The sequence below is a fragment of the Lycium barbarum genome, chromosome 10 (genome assembly GCF_019175385.1).
Source record: "Lycium barbarum isolate Lr01 chromosome 10, ASM1917538v2, whole genome shotgun sequence".
NCBI classification, from domain to species: domain Eukaryota; kingdom Viridiplantae; phylum Streptophyta; class Magnoliopsida; order Solanales; family Solanaceae; genus Lycium; species Lycium barbarum.
The window spans coordinates 85,863,293-85,883,920 of record NC_083346.1 but is presented as its reverse complement, the minus strand read 5'-3'; the positions used below and the strand labels follow the sequence as shown (position 1 = coordinate 85,883,920).

Here is a 20,628-nt window from a genome sequence, read left to right as displayed (position 1 = left end):
GGAGTTGTCTGCTAATGATATTGTGACTTAGAAGTAGAAAAGGAAAAGGGATAGGAAATCTCCTATAGTAGGATATGAGGAAATCAAATGGTGAATAAAGGAAGGGAAGGGAGTAGGACAAGAAAGACAGTAAGTGAGTTTTAGCACAAATAAGATATGCAAAACAGAATGAACCAGGAGAGGGGAAAACTATTACTAAGATTGGATATACTCTATACAAGTTGTGCAAGAATAGTTATGTAATCTACGAATATTTCTATACTATAAATAAGACCAAGCATGTACTTGATAAGAAGGGTAAGAATTCAGTAAAAACAATGTGGGTGTGACAAGGAAAGGTGAAAAATGGTTTGAACGAAATTGTCGGGACAAAATTAGTACTGAGGACTATGCTTGGTTATACCTCAGGGGGATAGTGAGACTTCACGGGCTCCCCACAGCTATTATCTCTGACAGAGGAGCTCAGTTTACAGCTAACTTTTGGAGATCGTTCCAGGAAGGATTAGGGACCCAGGTGAGTCTTAGCACAACATTCAACCCTCAGACTGGCGGACAGGCCAAGCGTACTATTTAGACACTACAAGATATGTTACGGGCCTGTGTTATTGATTTCAGGGGTAGCTGGAACGATCATTTGCCACTTATCGAGGTTGCTTATAATAATAGCTACCATTCGAGTATTCAGATAGCACCATATGAGGCCTTGTATGGGAGGAAGTACAGGTCACCTATTGGTTGGTTTGATGTTGATGAGACTAAGTTAATAGGCCAAGACATGGTTCAACAGGCTGTTGATAAAGTAAAGCTTATTCAGGAGAGGTTACGTGCAGCCCAGAGTCGACAGAAATCATATGCAGATAATCGACGTCGACACTTAGAATTTCAGGTTGGTGATTGGGTGTTCTTGAAGGTGTCACCCATGAAGGGTGTCATGAGATTCGGAAAGAAAGGGAAGCTAAGCCCGAGGTAAATTGGGCCTTATCAGATTATCCGTAGGGTAGGCTGGGTTGCCTACGCGTTGGACCTACCGTCTGATTTGGAAGTAGTACATCCAGTCTTTCACGTGTCAATGCTTCGCAAATGTATAGGAGATACCTCCAGAGTATTTCCCGTGGATGATTTCTAGGTGACAGAGGAGTTGACCTACGAGGATCAACCTATAGCCATACTTGATCGGCAGGTCAGGAGATTGCGTACCAAGAACGTGGGTTCTGTCAAGGTATTATGGCGAAACAACAATAGAGAAGAGATGACCTGGGAAGCCGAGGAGGAGATGAAGAATAAGTACCCTTACTTGTTCCCTACGCCTACAGGTAACTTGAACTCCTCACTTGATTATATTGATTGACCGATGAAACTATATGTTATAACGATAAGGGAGACTTCCCCAAAAATTTTATAAGACCTTACAAGACCAATTCAACATTCGAGGATGAATGTTCTAAAGGGGGGAAGGATGTTGTATCCCGTATTTTTATACGTCGAGTTATTCGCAAGATAATCGACTCAAGTTAAACACGGGATCATTTTCGGATCCAAAATAGGAACTTTTAATTTTCAATTTTAATTAGAACACAAATTGTTTATAAATGTTACTTAGTATAGAAATATTATTAGAGATTAGGGATTAATTAATTGTGATTAGATTATTAAGTAAGAATTAGTGATTAATTAAAATTAATTAGTCCTAATTACTAATAGTGGGCCCCACCCGTTTTAATATATATATATATATATATATATATAAAATGAAAAATATTGTAATGTCGCATGAATCATACTTACCTCTGTCATCACCATTTCCCAATATCAAGATCAAGACAAATATATCATGGATATGAAAAAGTATGTCATCCAATGAGAGTATCATAAATAACATATGGATTCCAATCAATTCATATAAGGACAGCCATCGTAGTAAAAGTATCACATGAATTTCAAAAACAGCTCAATATCAAGAAAAATTTATATTTTAAAAGAAACCCCCCTAATTTTGGGATGAACCCTAACACTCAATTTTATAAATAGGTTACTAAAAAGGAAGGAATCATGTTTGTATAGCTATTACCCATCAAGTCCATACTAATACGAGCTTATACCATCAACAAATCAAGGTTTGATAATAAAAAGTTCATTCAAAAGAGAACTCTTTAATCCTTATGTTGTTGGGAGACTCTAGAATGAATTAAGGAGTTTATAAGGTGGATTATGAATCATAAATGAAGAACAGGGTTAGATGAACTTACCCCAATGAAGAATTCCCTTAAAATCTCTTGCTTTGCTCCCAAAATAGCTCTAGAACAGAGGATCCCCGTCAACTGCAACGCCGGAACCGCTGCAGCGGTGACATGCCACGACGGTCACTCACAATTTACTCTACACTGCTATAGCAGCAGGTCCATTGCCACGGCGATCCCGCTGCCACTGTACTAGTGGTATTGCGACGAGCATCAGTAACAAGAATGTTATATCCCGTATTTTTATACGTCGAGTTATTCGCAAGATAATCGACTTAAGTTAAAGACGGGATCATTTTCGGATACGAAATAGGAACTTTTAATTTTCAATTTTAATTAGAACACAAATTGTTTATAAATTTTATTTAGTATAGAAATATTATTAGAGATAAGGGATTAATTAATTGTGATTAGATTATTAAGTAAGAATTAGTGATTAATTAAAATTAATTAGTCCTAATTACTAATAGTGGGCCCCACCCGTATATATAGGAAATGAAGTGAACAAATTTACAATTTACTTTCATTTTCTAGAAAATTAAGTTAAGAAAAATTACAAAACCTCCATGGCTGCTCTCGGCCAGCCATGGTGTTGAAGAAAAATTTGTGTTCTTGAATGTTTTGATCAAATTTCAAGTGCATTACAAGTTCAAGGAGGTGATAGCAACATTTGATATTGAGTTGAGGAAGAAGAAATTGTTAAATTGGAGCAATTGAGTGTAGAAATTCCTCTGGGAAAATTTAGGTAAGATTTTCTTATTTTGTGGTATAATTGTGTTAATAGTGTTGAAATGGAATTATAAAAATTGGATTGGATGAAATTGGAAGTAAGAAAATGCATGAATTCGTAGTTATATGAAATTGTGGGTTGAAAAGGATTCAGAAGGGTTGTTGGATTGTTAGAATTGTTTATGGTCTGAATTGTAAGAATTTTGTAAGTATATCTCTATTGCTGTTATTATTGGTATTTCTATGATAACAGGAGGATAATTGGAAATTCGGGTTAGGCGGATATATAGGGGAAATGCTGCACGATTTCCGTTAAGTCCTTAAATAATGAAAAACCTTAATCGAGAAAGTATAAGTTAAAGAATGAGTTCTATAAGCGATGGGCTACAGATTTACCAACTATAAAGTCTAGTTACTAACGATAGCTTTACTTTTATATTAAATAGGCTAAAAGGGGCGACGAAGCGAACGAGATTACAATTAATCTTTAACAGGTATGTAAAGCTGTCCCTTCTTTATTTTGGCATGTCTTAGATATAAGTGACGAATGATATGAGCTTTGGGGTAATTCCATTCCTAAGTTGTGAGTGTGATTCATGATTCCTATTCACTTCTTGATGTTAGAACTCTTAAATTGATTGAGCTTCCCTCTCAAGTTTTCTATCGTTGGATAGTAGTTCGATATATATAAGCTCCTATTCTTGGAAGACTCTACGATAACTCATGTCCTTGACTTCTATAAGCTATTTCATATTATATTGATACAGGTCTATGATTCCTAAGGCTCTTTTGATATAATTTATAATGACATTCGAGAGATACTTGATATGATTGTCGCTATTGATACTCAGGTGTTAATCCCTTCTTCTTATTCTGTTTGAGTCTTGATAATGATTTAAATTACATATGGTTGCTCACTACTCTGCTCGTGCATGCCTCAATATGTCTTTCACCGAGTCCCGGGCCGGGTATGTTATCGTGCACGGTCTTACTGCATTGTTCACCGAGTCCCTCACTAGAGGGCCGGAATAAGATATATATATATATATATATATATATATATAATGGTGTTATGCTGTGTTAGTGTGATGGTGTGATGATGTGATGGTGTTATGATGTGTTTATGGCGTTATGATGTGTTTATGGTGTTATGTTGTGTTATGGCGCCAAGGATGGTATGTGGCGACCATGTTCACCAAGTCCCGTAATGGGCCGGGTATGATATATGATATTGACATGCATGATTTATATTTCAAAAGGGCAAGTGTTTTGGTATTCCGGACATTATACTTGTCTTTTGTACTCCCTATTTCAGTTATGATCCTTTTTACTGTATTTCATGCTTTATACACTCAGTACATATTCCGTACTGACCCCCTTTCTTCGGGGGGCTGCGTTTCATGCCCGCAGGTACAGACGCTCGATTTGGTGGTCCCCCAGCTTAGGATTCCCTTTCAGCTGTCTTGGAGAGCTCCGTTGTTCCGGAGCCTAGATTTTGGTACAAACCTTCTGATATATATATATGTTTGTCTAGGGGTATGACGAGGCCCTGTCCCGTCATATTTCACTGTTGATACTCTTAGAGGTCTGTAGACATGTGTGTGGGTTGTATACAGATTATGATCAGCTGTGTCTATATAGTTATTGTGGAAGTTCTGTTGTTGTAGCTGCCTTGCCGGCTTGCATATGTTATCGTTCGTAGTGGCAGCCTTGTCGGCTTCTGTAATATATTGATATGTAGTGGCAGCCTTATCGGCTTGCGTAGCATAATGATATATATATAGTGGCAGCCTCGTCGGCTTGCGTATGTTATTTCGTTGTGATTGATTGAGGACCTATAGTATCAGTCCGACTATGTTTAACAGGTACATATGGGTGTCTAGCTCGGCCACTAGTCATGGCCCATGAGGCTGGGTCGTGACAAAGAACAGTAATACTTTTCTCCATTGCCAACCGGAAATCTGACTATCACTCGAGGCCCCACAGATACAAGACAAATATGCGAACACATATAAAAATATGCTACGATCTCACTCGTGGCCTCGGATATCCAAACGGGGGTCTCGTTGACCAAGTCAACCCCCAATATCCCAAAACCAACTTGCAACCCAAGTCCCGAAATGCATTGTAACCCATTGGGAAGCGAACCGAAGATACCGACAACTCACGAATGACTATTCAGATCTCTCAAAATCGATGATTTTCAAAAAATATCTTTTTACTCAAAAGTCAACTTTGGGTGTAACATTTTTCGCTTTAAGAATTATTTTCATAAAAACCAATCTAATATTCACTCGATGACCTCGAAAATTGTACCACCCACCCCCGCATGTCTAGTATAAGCTAAAGAAGCTCGAAAAAAGGTCAACAAGGTCAAAAGTACCGTAACAGCAAAATGAGTAATTACATCAGATACCAATTAAACAATCGCTCGTCCTCGAGCGACAAGGATGTACAAAGGGGAAAAGTACCTGAATCAGTGAACAACTGGGGATAGGTCTCGCGCATATTAGACTCGATCTGCTAAGTAGCCTCCTCAATAGGACGATGGTTCCGTTGAACCTTCACAGAAGCAATCTACTTGGACCTTAACATCCAAACCTGCCTATCCAAGATCGTTATCGGCTCCTCTTCATAGGTCAGATTCTCGTCGAGCAACACTGAATCCCAATAGACAATGTAAGTACCATCAGAATGGTATTTCTCCAACACAGACAAATGAAAGACCGGATGAACACCGGACTGGCCTGGTGGCAAGGCCAACTCATAAGCAACATCTCCAACTCTACGGATGATCTCAAATGGGCTAAGATACCCCGGATTCAACTTGCCCCTCTTCCCAAATCGCATGACACCCATCGGACTGGCCTGGTGGCCAGGCCAACTCATAAGCAACATCTCCAACTCTACGGATTATCTCAAATGGGCTAAGATACCCCGGATTCAACTTGCCCCTCTTCCCAAATCGCATGACACCCTTCATGGGTGAGATTTTCAGAAGCACCTGCTCGTCCACCTCAAACTCTAAATCTCGAACCTTTCGGTCCGCATACATCTTCTGTCTAATTTGAGCTGCTAGAAACTTTTCCTGAGTAAGCTTCACCCTATCCACTAACTCTCTCAACAAATATGTTCTCCATGGGCGAACCCTCAAATGCCTCAAACCACCCAATAGGAGACCGACACCTCCCACCATACAAGGCCTCGAACGGCGCCATATCAATACTTGAATAGTAGCTATTATTGTACGGAAACTCTGCTGGGGGCAAGAACTGGTCCCAATGACCACCAAAAATAATGAAACATGCTCTCAACATATCCTCGAGCACCTAAACAGTCGTCTCAGACTGACCATCAGTTAGGGGATGAAAAGTTGTACTCAGGTTCAACTGAGTACCCAATTCTAACTGAAAGGCCTTCCAGAAATTGGAAGTAACTGGGGACCCCGATCCGACACAATTGAAATAGGGACCCCGTACAATCTCACAATATCACGAACATAGATCCTAGATAACCTCTCCGCAGTATAAGTAACATGAAATGAATAGACTTGGTCAACCGATCAACAATATCCCACACAGAATCAAACTTTCCTAAGGTCTTCGGAAGACCTACAACGAAATCCATGGCAATCCTCTCCCACTTCCACTCGGGAATAGGCATCCTCTGGAGCACACCATCAGGTCTCTGGTGCTCATATTTCACTTGCTGAAAATTCCCACACTTAGACACAAAATCTGTAATATATCTCTTCATCCTCCCCCACCAGTAATGCCGTCACAAATCACAATACATCTTTGTGGCACCCGAATGAATGGAGTACCTCAAACAATGGGCCTCGCTCAATTTCAAATGAATCAAATCAACAGTACAAAGAATGCACACGCGTCCCTTGATCCTTAGAATCTCCTCGCTATCAAGAATGGCCTTCTTAGCCTCACCCCTCAGAACCTTATCTCGAATCTTACACAACTAGGCATCCTCAAATTGATGACTCCTGATTTTCTCTAATAGAGACAACCTCACCTTAACATAAGCTAAGACTCTGCCTGGAAATAAAGTATCAACACGAACGAAACTGTTGGACAGAGTCTGAACCTCCCTGGCCAACAGATGCTCGAAAACTACCAAACGAGCTAAACTCCCCATACTCGTGGCCTTACGACTCAAGGCATCAGCAACAACATTAGCTTTCCCTAGATGATAAAGAATAAAGATGTCATAGTCCTTCAGGAGCTTCATCTATCGGCGCTGCCTGGAATTAAGATCTCTATGCGTAAACACATGCTAAAGGCTACGGTGGTCAATGAAAACCTCATAATGGATGTCATACAAGTAATGCCTTCAAGTCTTCAAAGTGAAGACCATAGCTAACAACTCCAAATCGTGGGTAGGGTAGTTCCTCTCATGGATCTTCAATTGACGGGAAGCATAGGCTATGATACTACCTTTCTACATCAAAATAACACCCAAACCCACGCGGGATGCATCACAATAGACTAAAAATCCTTACCCTCCACGGGTAATGCTAGAATCGGGGCTGAAGTCAAAAGGGTCTTGAGCTTTTGAAAGCTCTCCTCACAATCATCAGACCACTGGAAGAGAACATTCTTCTGAGTCAATCTAGTCAATGAAGAAGCAATAGATACGAAACCCTTCACAAATTGATGGTAATAGTTAGCTAATCCCACGAAACTACGGTTATCGGTCACAGTAGTGGGCCTCGCCCAATCTCTAACGGCCTCAATCTTCTTGGGATCAACTATGATCCTGTCCTTAGACACAACGTGGCCTAAGAATACCATGGACTCGAGCCAGAACCACACTTCGAAAACTTGGCATAAAGTCTCTTCTTCCTCAACAACCCAAGAACAATCCTCAAACGGCGCTCATGCTTCTCTCTACTCTTGGAATAAACCAAGATATCATCAATGAATACAATCATAAAGAAATAAAGATATGGATTGAAAATACCATTCATCAAAGTCTTAAATGCAGCTAAGGCATTCTTAAGCCCAAAATACATCACAAGGAACTCGTAGTAGCCATAACAAGTCCGGAAGGCTATCTTCGGAAGATCCTTGGTCCGAATCTTCAGCTGATGGTAGCCTGACCTTAAATCAATCTTCAAAAATATCGAAGCACCCTGAAGCTTGTCGAACAGGTCATCAATACGAGGAATAGGATACTTGTTATGAATAGTGACCATGTTCAATTGACGATAATCAATGCACATCCTCATAATACCGTCTTTCTTCTTCACAAGTAAAACAGGAGCACCGCAAGGAGAAACACTCGGTCTAATAAATCCCTTACTCAACAGATCTTGCAACTGCTCTTGTAGCTCCCTTAACTCAACAGGCGCTATCCTATAAGGAGGAATAGAAATAGGACATGTGCTCGGATCTAAGGTGGTACAGAAATTAATATGGCGATCGGGCGGCAGACCCGGTAAATCAGAAGGGAACATGGGCTAAATAAGCCAAGAACCCCTTGGCCACTAACTTCTTCACACAGACATAAGCGATAATCTTTTTTGGAGCGAGACTCAGAGTACCCCTCCACTCTAATCTAAGAATCCCAGGCATAGATAATGTGATTGTCTTACAGTCCAAGATCGCATGGTATGGAGATAACCAAGTCATACCCAAAATAATATCGAAGTCTACCATATCCAATATCAACAAGTCTACCCAGGTATCATAACCCATAAAAGCAACTAAACAAGACCAAAAGACTCGATCAACAATAACAGAATCTGCGACCAGAGTAGATACATGTATATTCACTCCCATAAAGTCACAATACAAATCCCAATCAACAGCATAATAGATAGACATATAGATATAAGTAGACCCTGGATAAAATAATAACAAAGCAGGTCGATGTCGAACAAAAATATTACTTGAGATTACAGCATCAGACGTCTATGCCTCAAGCCTACCCGGGAAAGAATAGTAAAAACTACCACTACTGCCACCTCTACAAGCCTATGAACCACCTCTACCTGACAGGTGTCCATCTCTAGCCTGATAAGAGCTACCGCGGCCTAATTGAGCATCGCCTCTCACTGATGAGCCATATCTGCCACTATAAGGAACTAGGGCCCTCAGAGTCTGGAACCTGGAACCTGGAACCTTGCTGGGACCCACTCTGCACCGATCGGGGATAATCTCTCATAAAGTGACCGGGGTCGCCACACACATAGCATTCTCTAGAAGTTAGAGGTCGATGCATGATCCACTATATCGGAGTAAGATCCACCATAAGACTAGTCAGTTCTATAGCTACTGGGTCTAATAGGACCACCCGAAGAAGCTCGTAGTGCTGACTGGACAAGACGGCTGACTCATAGGGCTTGGATAACTGTCCCCCACCCCTATAACTGGATCCACTGAAACTACCATAATACGTGACTTCTTCTTACTATCCTCTCCCAAAGATCAAGCCTTAGCAAACTCGACACTAATGGCATGATGAACAATAGCCTGGAAATATGACCCTATGGTCACCAACTGAAGGCAAACAATATAAATCGGGTACACAAGTCCATTCATAAATCTACAAACTCTCTCCTTCTCTGAAGGAATCATCTGGGTTGCATAGCGGGCCAAAAATAGAAATCTGGCCTCATACTCAGAAATAGACAACCCACGCTGTCTTAAATGAGGAAACTCATTCCTACGCGCATCCGTCAGAGTACGCAGCACATACTTCTCCAAGAAGGCCTGATAAACTGAATCCAAGAAAGAGGTGGCGCGCTCACCAGCCTGCTATCAATAACTGCTCTTCTCTAAGTCTTCACGTCGCTATGAAACTGGAATGACGTGTAGTCCACGCCGTGTGTCTCAACTATACCCATCTTGTATAGACGTTCATGCATCTCCATAAGGAACTCATAAGCATCCTCGGTATGTAAGCCATAGAACCTTAGCGGCGCCATCTTCAGTAACCTCCTAACTAGATCCTGATCATCAACAGTCATAGTCTGCGCAGCAACGGGCCTAGGAGCACCCTCAAAAATCTGTACAACACAAATACGCGGGGCCATGGCTGAAGCAGGATGCATACCCGCTGTCTGTCACTACTCGGGAGTCCGTACCCCCACTCGAGTCTAAGAACCACCATCAGGAGTAGTGACACCCTCTATAGCATGCTGACCGTCCAAATAAAGAAGTAAACGGGACATGATATCTTGAAACATGAGGTCATACATAGTGTTGAGGTGGGTCTGGGCTGGTCCAGCACCACCTTGACTGTCGGTACTGCCTCCGACTGCTACTCTAGAGAGGCTGATCATGCTCGCCTGTTACATCTCTCATTTTTTTAGTAGGAAAAACTTATGGATTTCTAGTTAAGTATGCCTCAAAATGGAGATTTGTAACCAAGTATTGAGATGCTAAGTATTTTACCCCATGTATGGAGGTACTAGCAGGTATTCCAAGTATATTACAGGATTAGAAGTTGAACGGATTGAACCGACACAGGCTAAGCAGAATCAGGGAAATATGCTGACACCAGACATTTTCAATATGAACCGTCGTTATGTTCAGAGAATTTTAATCTACAGAAACCAATCGACGAGACACGTCGACGGGTTGTCGATCGTCACGTCATTATGGCTCTGCAACTTCTGATCTGCTGAGCTTGTCGATGGAGCAAGTTGACGTACCGTCAACATGTCGACATGACCGTCGACTCGCTCGTCGAACCGCTTATCTGGAACATTCTAGTTTCAGCTATAAATAGACAAGTTGGACCCCAAATTTTCAGATTTGAGTCTCTCTCTAAGTCCTGAAAGTTCTAGAAAAATTCTCTCATTATACCATCATATACCCAAGAGAAATCAATAAGTAAACACCAAACAATTGTGGAATCAACTGTGAGAGTACTCTCTAGGATTTGTGAGAAATCAAGAATATTGTGGTGTGGAAATAGGGTTTTCTCCAAGTGATGTAATTCCATTCAAAGTCCATTCCTTCATCATCAAAGGTAAGTTTTATGTTTATTCCATGTTATTAAAAGTATTGAGAGGTTAAAAGACTTGGATTATGGAAAGGAGGAGAATATGGGGTGTAAATGTGAAAATAATTATATTCTTGAATCATGACTTGACTTAAATCATAGTTCTTGATATGTAATGAGTATAATCTTGCTATGAATAGTATTAAAGATGTTGTAGAGGCATTGTATGAGGATGGACACGGTATGGTGCCATAGCTAGGGTTATGAAAGATTGATAGGGTATGTTGAGGATTTAGTAATGTCTAGCTTGATGATGTTGTCCATTAAGATATTGTGGGTGTTATTATTGATGTTGGGAGTTGCTTATTAAGTGGAAAAAATAATCTAAATAAAGGAGATGTTACCCAATTTTCGTTAGCTTTAGCTTAAGCCTAAGTATGTCTTCGATTATCTAATTTTAGTACGTCTTCAATTATCTAATTTTAGTACGAACACTCTTGAATGTAGAAACATGAATATTGGAAGGAAGCGTTCAAGTGATAAAGTTAGCGAAACCTAAAGGTATGTAAGCCTCGCCCCTTCTTTTCTAAGGCATGACTTCCTTTATTGTTCCATGACCTTCTTACATTCCGGAAAATATGAGTTGATGTTTATAAAGAGCTTCCTATGAGATAAAGATAAAAGATATGTCATGAGTATGATAACGATAATGATGAGACTAAGCTTAGAGATCCAAAAGCTTACGGTATGGTATTTCCATGAAACTAATGATCCCTATATGGTTCTTTGATGCTATTCATTGTTGCTAAACCCACCTTATGATGCTAGTTCCTTCAAGTTGAGGTATGATGATTATAATTACTCCATAATGGAATCAGGGGTTCTCGACCTTATGTCACCCCGATATAGTTATAGAGTATCTTGAGTTCTAATACATGCTTTATGATAAGTATATGATGAGGAGATTACACCGTACGTAGATGGCCGGGCATGACACCGCGAAGGTGGGCGGCTTAGGATTACACCGTGCCTAAATTGTCGGGCATGACACCGCGAAGGCGGGCGGCTTGAGATAACACCATGCCTAGAGGGCCGGACATGACACCACTTGTGGGCGGCATATGATGGTTACCCGGATGCGGGTTAACAACGATGGTGCATGTGATACGTTTATAACTGTGAGATGTATAACACGTGTTTACTTTTAAAGGTTAATCAGGTTATATCTTCATTATGTCCCATTGTTTATTTATTATGCCATTATTATTCATGCCTTACGTACTCAGTACTATGTTCTTACTGACGTCCTTTCTTTTTGGATGCTGTATTCATGCCCACAGGTAGACAGGAAGACGGTGCAGATCCATAGGAGCTTATCAGCGGACATGCAGAAGCACTCCATTATTCCGGAGGTGCTATTTATGATCATGTTCTTTTGTGTATATATATTTTGGGGAACGACGGAGTCCTGTCCCGTCCTTATGTCTAGTACTTTAGTAGAGGCTCGTAGATACGTACGCGTGGGTAATTGACGTCCCATGATGAGGACATTGTACTCTTTTATATCATTTTTGGTAGCCGTGAGGGCTTATATATATATAGACTTTTGCTTTGGAGATTATATATGTCCAGGCTGAGAATGATGATTAGCTTAATAAGAGGTGCTCGGTAGTCAGCTCCGGGTACCTGTCGTGGCCCCTAGCCGGGTAGTGATAAAAGTGGTATCAGAGCAATTCCGTCCTAGGGCGTGTCTACCAGCCGTGACCAGTAGAATCTTGTTTATGGGTGTGAAGCGCGCCACACTTATAAACACTAGGCTGCAGGGCATCTAGGAAAAATGACCAATCTTCTTCTTATTAGATCATGCCATAGAGCCATGTTATAAGGTTTTCTCCTCCCTAGTTGTGCGTTATGATTTCAGTGATGCCGCCAAAGAAAAAAGCTACAGCTGCCCCGAAGGGCAGGGCTACGAAAGAAGGCGGATAGAAAGGGAGCCGCCAACAAATATAAAAGAAGGTGAATCTCATAATGAGGCTCTATCAAATACCTCTCACACTCTGCCTAATCTAGAAGAGCAACAGGGGACTTCAACGCAGGCTCCTATGCCTCCAGTTCCTCCACTGGGTGCTTTGGGTCAACAAATGACCGAAGCTATTTAGTTATTGACACAGTTAGTTGCTGCCCAGGCACAGCGGCAGGGTACGGGTTCAGGTGACAGGGCGACTAGTGCTAGAGCCCGTGATTTCATGAGTTTAAATCCTCCAGAATTTTTCGGGTCAAAACCGGATGAAGACCCGCAAGGTTTTATTGATGAGATGCTAAGAACGTTGAGAATTATTCATGCCTCCTATACTGAATCTATGGAGTTGGCATCTTATAGACTCTGGGATGTAGCGGTTCGTTGGTATAATAACTAGATATCTTCGAGAAAGGAAAATGTACCTCCCCCGGTTTGGCAGGAATTTATGGATGCTTTTCTTCATCATTATTTGCCACCCGAGGATCGCAAGGGCCCGTGCGGATAGGTTTCTGAATCTAACGCAAGGGAATATGAGTGCTCGGGAGTATAACCTTCACTTTAATTCATTAGCCCGGCACGCTCCCACTATGGTGGTCGATATGGAAGATAGAGTGCATAGATTTGCGAGTGGCTTAGGGCCACATTTGTTTAAAGATTGTTTGACAGCTTCATTGCAAGAGGGGATGGATATTTTCTGTATTTAGGCCCAAGCCCAGAACTTAGGAGAGCAACAACATCCGTGAAAGGGTGAGTGCGATATTGATAGAGGGTAGAGTATGAGGGCCAGGTCTGCTAGTGCTGGCAGCGACTATAGAGGGGGATCGAGGCAGTCATATTCTAGCCATTCCGGCTAGTCGGCGACTATTGCACCCCCTCGGTTTACAGGCAGAAGATCTGATCGCTTCTTTCATTCAGGACAGGGTCAGAGCTCGAGAGCTTCGGTTTCCCAGTTTGGGGGTGATTATAGTCAGAGAAGACCACCGGTTCCGCGATGTAGTTAGTGCAGAAAGTTACATTCGGGCCCGTGTCGCCAAGGTTCGGGTCCTTGTTATGTTTGTGGACAAACTAGGCACTTTATGCGTGATTGTCCCTCAAGTTATGGTAGAGGTGAGGCTCAGCCTATAGGATCAGCAGCTGGTTCTTCCTCATATGTTCCCCCGATAGGGAAGACTCCCCTAATTTCAGTAGGCCGTGGTAGGGCCAGAGGGGGAGCGTCCAGTTTAGGTGGCACTTAGCCCCGTATTTATGCTCTCGTCGGATGTTAGGATCTTGAGTCTTCCCCAGATGTGGTTAGAGGTATGCTGACTATATTCTCTCATGATGTTTATGCGTTGATTGATTCGGGTTCCGCGTTGTCTTATATCACCTCGTATATTGCTGATCGTATTGGGGTGAAACCCGAGCCAATAAAATCTTTTGAGGTATCTACTCCGGTTGGTGATCCAGTAATAGCTAGAGAAGTATACAAGAATTGTGTGATTGTGATATGTGGTCGTCAGACTAAAGTTGATTTAGTTGAGCTGGAAATGTTAGATTTTGAAATGATAATGGGCATGGATTGGTTGGCCTCTTGTTATGCCAATATCGATTGCTGAACGGAAGTAGTTCGATTCCAATTCCAAGGAGGACCCGTGCTTGAATGGAAAGATAACACAACATCTCCAAGGGGTAGGTTTATTTCCTATCTCAAGGCGAGGAAGATGATCACCAAAGGCTATATTTATCATCTAGTCCGAGTTCATGACACCGAAGCAAAACCACCGATTTTTCAATCCGTCCCGATAGTAAATAAATTTTCGGATGTATTTCTAGACAAACTTCCAGGCCTTCCTCCGAAAAGAGAGATTTATTTTGCTATTGATGTGTTGCCGGACACCAAGCCTATATCTATTCCTCCTTACCGAATGGATCCTACAGAATTGAAAGAGCTGAAGGCGCAATTGAAAGATTGCTTTAGAAAGGATTTGTTAGGCCCAGTTCATCACCGTTGGGAACACCTGTCCTATTTGTGAGAAAGAAAGATGGTTCACTACGGATGTGCATCGATTATAGGCAGCTGAACAAGGTAACGATAAAGAATAAATATCCACTTCCTAGGATCGATGATTTGTTTGATCAACTACAGGGTGTCAAATGGTTTTCCAAAATAGATCTGAGGTCAAGTTATCATCAAGTGAGAGTTAGAGAAGAAGATATTCCTAAAATAGCTTTCAGAACAAGATATGCCCACTATGAATTTCGGGTGATGTAATTTGGATTGACTAATGCCCCGACAGTGTTTATGAATTTTATGAATAATGTATTCAGGCCTCTTTTAGATTTATTTGTAATCGTGTTCATTGATGATATTTTACTATACTCTCAGACAGAGGTCGAACATGTCGACCATTTACGTATTGTCCTTGGAATTCTTCAGACATGAGAATTGTATGCGAAAATTTCAAAATGCGAGTTTTGGCTAAATTCAGTGATTTTTCTAGGCTATATTGTCTCAGCAGACGGCATTCAAGTTGATACTCAGAAAATTAAAGTTGTGAAGACTTGGCCAAGGCCCACAACACCTACAGAAGTCCATAGTTTTCTAGGATTGATAGGTTATTATAGAAGATTTGTGGAAGGGTTTTCCTCTATTTCAGCACCATTGACGAAGCTAACTCAGAAATCAGCGAAATTTCAATGGATTGATGCTTGTGAACGCAGTTTCCAGGAATTGAAAGGTAGATTAACTTCAGCCCCAGTCCTGACACTCCCAGAAGGGCTAGATGGTTATGTGGTGTATTGTGATGCCTCTGGTGTTGTTTTAGGGTGTGTATTGATGCAGCACGGTAAAGTCATCGCCTATGCTTCAAGGCAGTTGCAGAAACATGAGAAGAACTATCCAACTCATGACCTCGAATTGGCTGCAGTTATTCATGCACTAAAAATGTGTAGGCATTACTTGTATGGTGTACATATTGATATTTATACGGATAATAAGAGTCTCCAATATATTTTCAAGCAGAAGGAGTTGAATCTTCGGCAAAGGCGGTGGTTAGAATTACTGAAAGATTATGATGTAAGTATCTTGTACCACCCCGGAAAGCCGAATGTAGTAGCTGATGCACTTAGCCGTAAATCAATAGGAAGTCTATGTGAGGTACCTTCAGAGAAGAAAGAATTAATTCTTAAGCTCCACCAACTAGCCAGCCTTGGAGTTCGCCTAATTGATTCAGGCAATGCAGGAATTGGTATTCACTACCCGATTGTTTTATCCTTAGATATGGAGGTGAAAGAGCGCCAATATGAAGATCCCCAGTTGAGCTACTATAGAGATACATTTTATGAGAAAGAGAAGTCGCCATTTGAAGTTTCTACGGATAGAGTTCTTAGATACCGAGACAGGCTATGTGTTCCAAATGTTGCGGGACTACGTCGTCGGATTCTAGAAGAAGCTCATTATTCTCAGTATTCTATTCAACCAGGAGCGACAAAAATGTATCACGATCTTAAGCTAATGTATTGGTGGTATGGAATGAAGAAGGACATAGCAGAATTTGTAGCTCAATGTTCAAACTGCCAATAAGTGAAAATCGAACATCAAAAGACAGGAGGGTTATTGCAAGCTATGGAGATTCCAACTTGGAAATGGGAAGTGATTAACATGGATTTCATTGTAGGGCTACCTCGTTCCCCAATCAAGTATGATTCCATACGGGTGATCGTGGAAAGACTCACGAAATCAGCCCATTTTCTTCCAGTCAGAAACCATTTATTCGGCAAAAGATTATGCAAGGTTGAATCTTAAAGAGATTGTGCGACTCCACGGCGTCCCAGTGTCCATTATTACTAACAAAGGATAAAAATTTACAGCCAAATTTTGGAAGTCTTTCCAAGAAGGTTTGGGTACTCAGGTAAGGCTTAGCATAGCGTTCCATCCACAAACTGATTGGCAAGCCGAACGTACAATCCAGACCCTGGAAGACATGTTAAGGGCATGTGTGCTAGATTTTCTAACAACTGATTACAGAGTTGATCATTCGGACCTTTTTATTTATAGATGTAGATCTCGGACCTATGAATGGGGATATTTTTGAAACTCACACAGAAAAAAGGAAGTGAGTTAGACAACAAAAGAAGTAACTTAGACAAAACAAGAAGTGACTTGAACTAAATGAAACGAAGTGGCTTACACAAAAAGAGACGAAGTGACTTAGACAAATATTTTTTGTCAATAACCTCAGAATAATCAATCGAACACTACTTGAAAATGGCTCTTCTACTCCGAAACGGACTGTTCCAAATGTTCCTGGAAATTCTTGCTCCCATTGGACCATTTGTATCTATATGCATCAAGATCCCGATTATGTGGTTTGAAATAGGAGAGGTACAGCTAATAGGCCCTGAGTTGATTCAACAAGAGGTGGAAAAGGTCAAGGTTATCCTAGACCCACTATTGACACTCCAAAGCCGTCAAAAGTCTTATGCGGACAACCGTCGACGAGACTTGGAATTCCAAGTTGATGATTAGGTATTCTTGAAGGTACCACCGATGAAAGGCATGATGAGATTTGGTAAAAAGGGGAAATTAAGTCCTCGATACATTGGACCTTATAAGATTGTCTGCAAGATAGGCCAAGTGGCATATGAACTGGACTTACCCTCAGAACTTGAATCAGTTCGTCCAGTTTTTCATATATTGATGCTCCATAAATATGTCGCAGATCTTACTAGGATCGTGCTGATAGGTGGTTTTCAAGTTACAGAAAAGGTTGACTTATGAGGAGGTACCTATTATGATACTAGATAGGCAAGTACGAAGACTTAGAAACAAAGAAGTAGCCTCAGTTAAGGTCTTGTGGCGGAACAATAATCGTGATAAAATGACTTGGGAAGCGGAAGAAAACATGAAGTCCAAGTACCCGCACTTATTCCAACTCCCGGAAGAGATCCAAGATGAGATATTGATATTAAGAGGTATGTATGCTTTCTTTTTATGCTTTTGGTTGTGCGTGGAAATAATTTCTTGCTATTGTGTTATGGCCCTGTGAGGCAATGTTATTATAGGCTGTTGTGACAGGATGGTAGCGTCATATTACAGGGGAAACTCTGGCAAATTTTTGTGGGATTCCCGAGAACCTAACATTCGAGGACGAATGTTTTAAAAAGGGGGAAGAGTGTTACACCTCACATATTTTTGGTAGGAAAAACTTATGGCTTTCTAGTCAAGTATGCCTCGAAATGGAGATTTGTACCCGAGTATTGAGATGCTAAGTATTTTACCCCGTGTATGGAGGTACTAGTAGGTATTCTAGGTATATTACAAGATTAGAAGTTGAACGGATTAAACTGATGCAGCTGAGTAGATTCTGGGAATTCTGCAGACACCAGACATTATGTCGACGGGCCGTCAATATGAATCGTCGTTATGTTCTGAGAATTTTAGTATGCAGAAACCGATCATCAAGACACGTCGATGGACCGTCGACACATTGATGGGCCGTCAATCGCCATGTCAATATGGCTCTGCAACTTTTGATCTGCAAAAGCTGGTCGATGGAGAAAGTCGATGGACCGTCGACACGTCGACGTGACCGTCGACCCCCTCGTCGAACCGCTTATTTGGAACATTTTAGTTCCAACTATAACTAGACGAGTTGGACTCCAAATTTTCAGATTTGAGTCTCTCTCTAAGTCCTAAAAGTTCTAGAAAAAATCTCTCATTATACCATCGTATACCCAAGAGAAATCAAGGAGTAAACACCAAGAAATTGTGGAATCAAGTGTGAGAGTACTCTCTAGGGTTTGTGGGAAACCAAGAATCTTTTGGTGTGGAAATAGGGTTTTCTCCAAGTGAAGTAATTCCATTCAAAGGACATTCCTACATCATCAAAGGTAAGTTTTATGTTTATTCCATGTTATTAAAAGTATTGAGAGGTTAAAAGACTTGGATTATGGAAAGGAGGAGAATATGGGGTGTAAATGTGAAAATAATTATATTCTTGAATCATGACTTGACTTAAATCATAGTTCTTGATATGTAATGAGTATAATCTTGCTATGAATAGTATTAAAGATGTTGTAAAAGCATTGTATGAGGATGGACACGGTATTGTGCCATAGCTAGGGTTATGAAGGATTGATAGGGGAAGTTGAGGATTTAATAATATCTAGCTTGATGAAAGTGTCGATTAAGATATTGTGGGTGTTGTTATTGATGTTGGGAGTTGCTTATTAAGTGGAAGAAGTCATCAAAATAAAGGAGATGTTACCCAATTTTCATTAGCTTTAGCTTAAGCCTAAGTATGTCTTCGATTATCTAATTTTAGTACGAACTCTCTTGAATGTAGAAACGTGAATATCAGAGGGAACCGTTCAAGTGATAAAGTTAGCGAAACCTAAAGGCATGTAAGGCTCGTCCATTCTTTTCTAAGGCATGCCTTAGTTTATTGTTCCATGACCTTATTACATTCCGGAAAATATGAGTCGATGTTTATAAAGAGCTTCCTATGAGATAAAGATAAGAGATATGTCATGAGTATGATAACGATAATGATGAGTCTAAGCCTACAGATCCAAAAGCTTATGGTATGGTATTTCCATGAAACTAATGATCCCTATACGGTTCTTTGATTTATTCATTGTTGCTAAACCCACCTTATGATGCTAGTTCCTTCAAGTTGAGGTATGATAATTATAACTACTCCATAATGGAATCGGGGGTTCTCGACCTTACGTCACCCCGATATATTTATAAATTATCTTGAGTTCTCATACATGCTTTATGATAAGTATATGATGAGGAGATTACATCATGCCTAGATGGACGGGCATGACATCGTGTAGGCAGACGGCTTATGATTACTCCTTGCCTAGATGGTCGGGCATAACACCGCGAAGGCGGGCGGCTTGAGATAACACCGTGCCTAGAGGGCTAGACATGACACCACTAGTGGGCGGCGTATGATGGTTACCTGGACATGGGTTAACAACGATGGTACATGTGATACGTTTATATATGTGAGATATATAACACGTGTTTACTTTTAAACGTTAATCAGGTTATATCTTAAGCTCATGTCCCATTGTTTCTTTATTGTGCCATTATTATTCATGCCTTACATACTCAGTACAATGTTCATACTGACGTCCTTTATTTTTGGACGCTGTGTTCATGCCCACAGTTAGACAGGGAGACGGTGCTTATCCGTAGGAACTTATCAGCGGAATTACAAGAGCGCTCCATTATTCCGGAGGTGCTACTTATGATCATGTTCTTTTGTGTATATATATTTTGGGGCACGACGGGGCCCTGTCCCGTCCTTATGTCTAGTACGCTAGTAGAGGCTCGTAGATACGCACGTGTGGGTAGATGACGTCCCATGATTAGCACATTGTACTCTTGTATATCATTTTTAGCAGTCGTGAGAGCTTTTGTATATAGACTTATGTTGCCTTGGAGATTATATATGTCCAGGATGAGGATTATGATTAGCTTAATGAGAGGTGCTCGATAGTCAGCTCCTGGAACCCGTCATGGCCCCTAGCAGGGTCGTGACAAAAGTGGTAGCACAGCAGTTCCATCCTAGGATGTATCTATCAGCCGTGACCAGTAGAGTCTTGTTTATGAGTGTGAAGCGCGCCACACTTATAACCAAGAGCCTGCGTGGCATCTAGGAAAAATGACCATTCTTCTTCTTA

General features: G+C 41.0%; 1 protein-coding gene across 1 annotated transcript; it reads right to left on the bottom strand.

Moving 5' to 3' along the window:
* Nucleotides 1-5,543: 5,543 nt before the first annotated feature.
* LOC132613085 (uncharacterized) lies at nt 5,544-6,162 on the bottom strand. Its single transcript, XM_060327139.1, has 2 exons — nt 5,971-6,162; nt 5,544-5,834 (listed from the first exon to the last, which is right to left on the bottom strand). The coding sequence occupies exons 1-2, from the start codon at nt 6,160-6,162 to the stop codon at nt 5,544-5,546; spliced, it is 483 nt and encodes a 160-aa protein (XP_060183122.1).
* Nucleotides 6,163-20,628: the final 14,466 nt, after the last annotated feature.

What these genes read in the sequence shown, in the direction of transcription:
- LOC132613085 (XM_060327139.1), bottom strand. Translation starts at nt 6,162, where the DNA reads ATGGTGGGAGGTGTCGGTCTCCTATTGGGTGGTTTGAGGCATTTGAGG. An exon ending in AGTTTGAGGTGGACGAGCAG is followed by an intron (nt 5,835 to 5,970) that starts GTGCTTCTGAAA and finishes CCTGGCCACCAG; the next exon opens with GCCAGTCCGATGGGTGTCAT.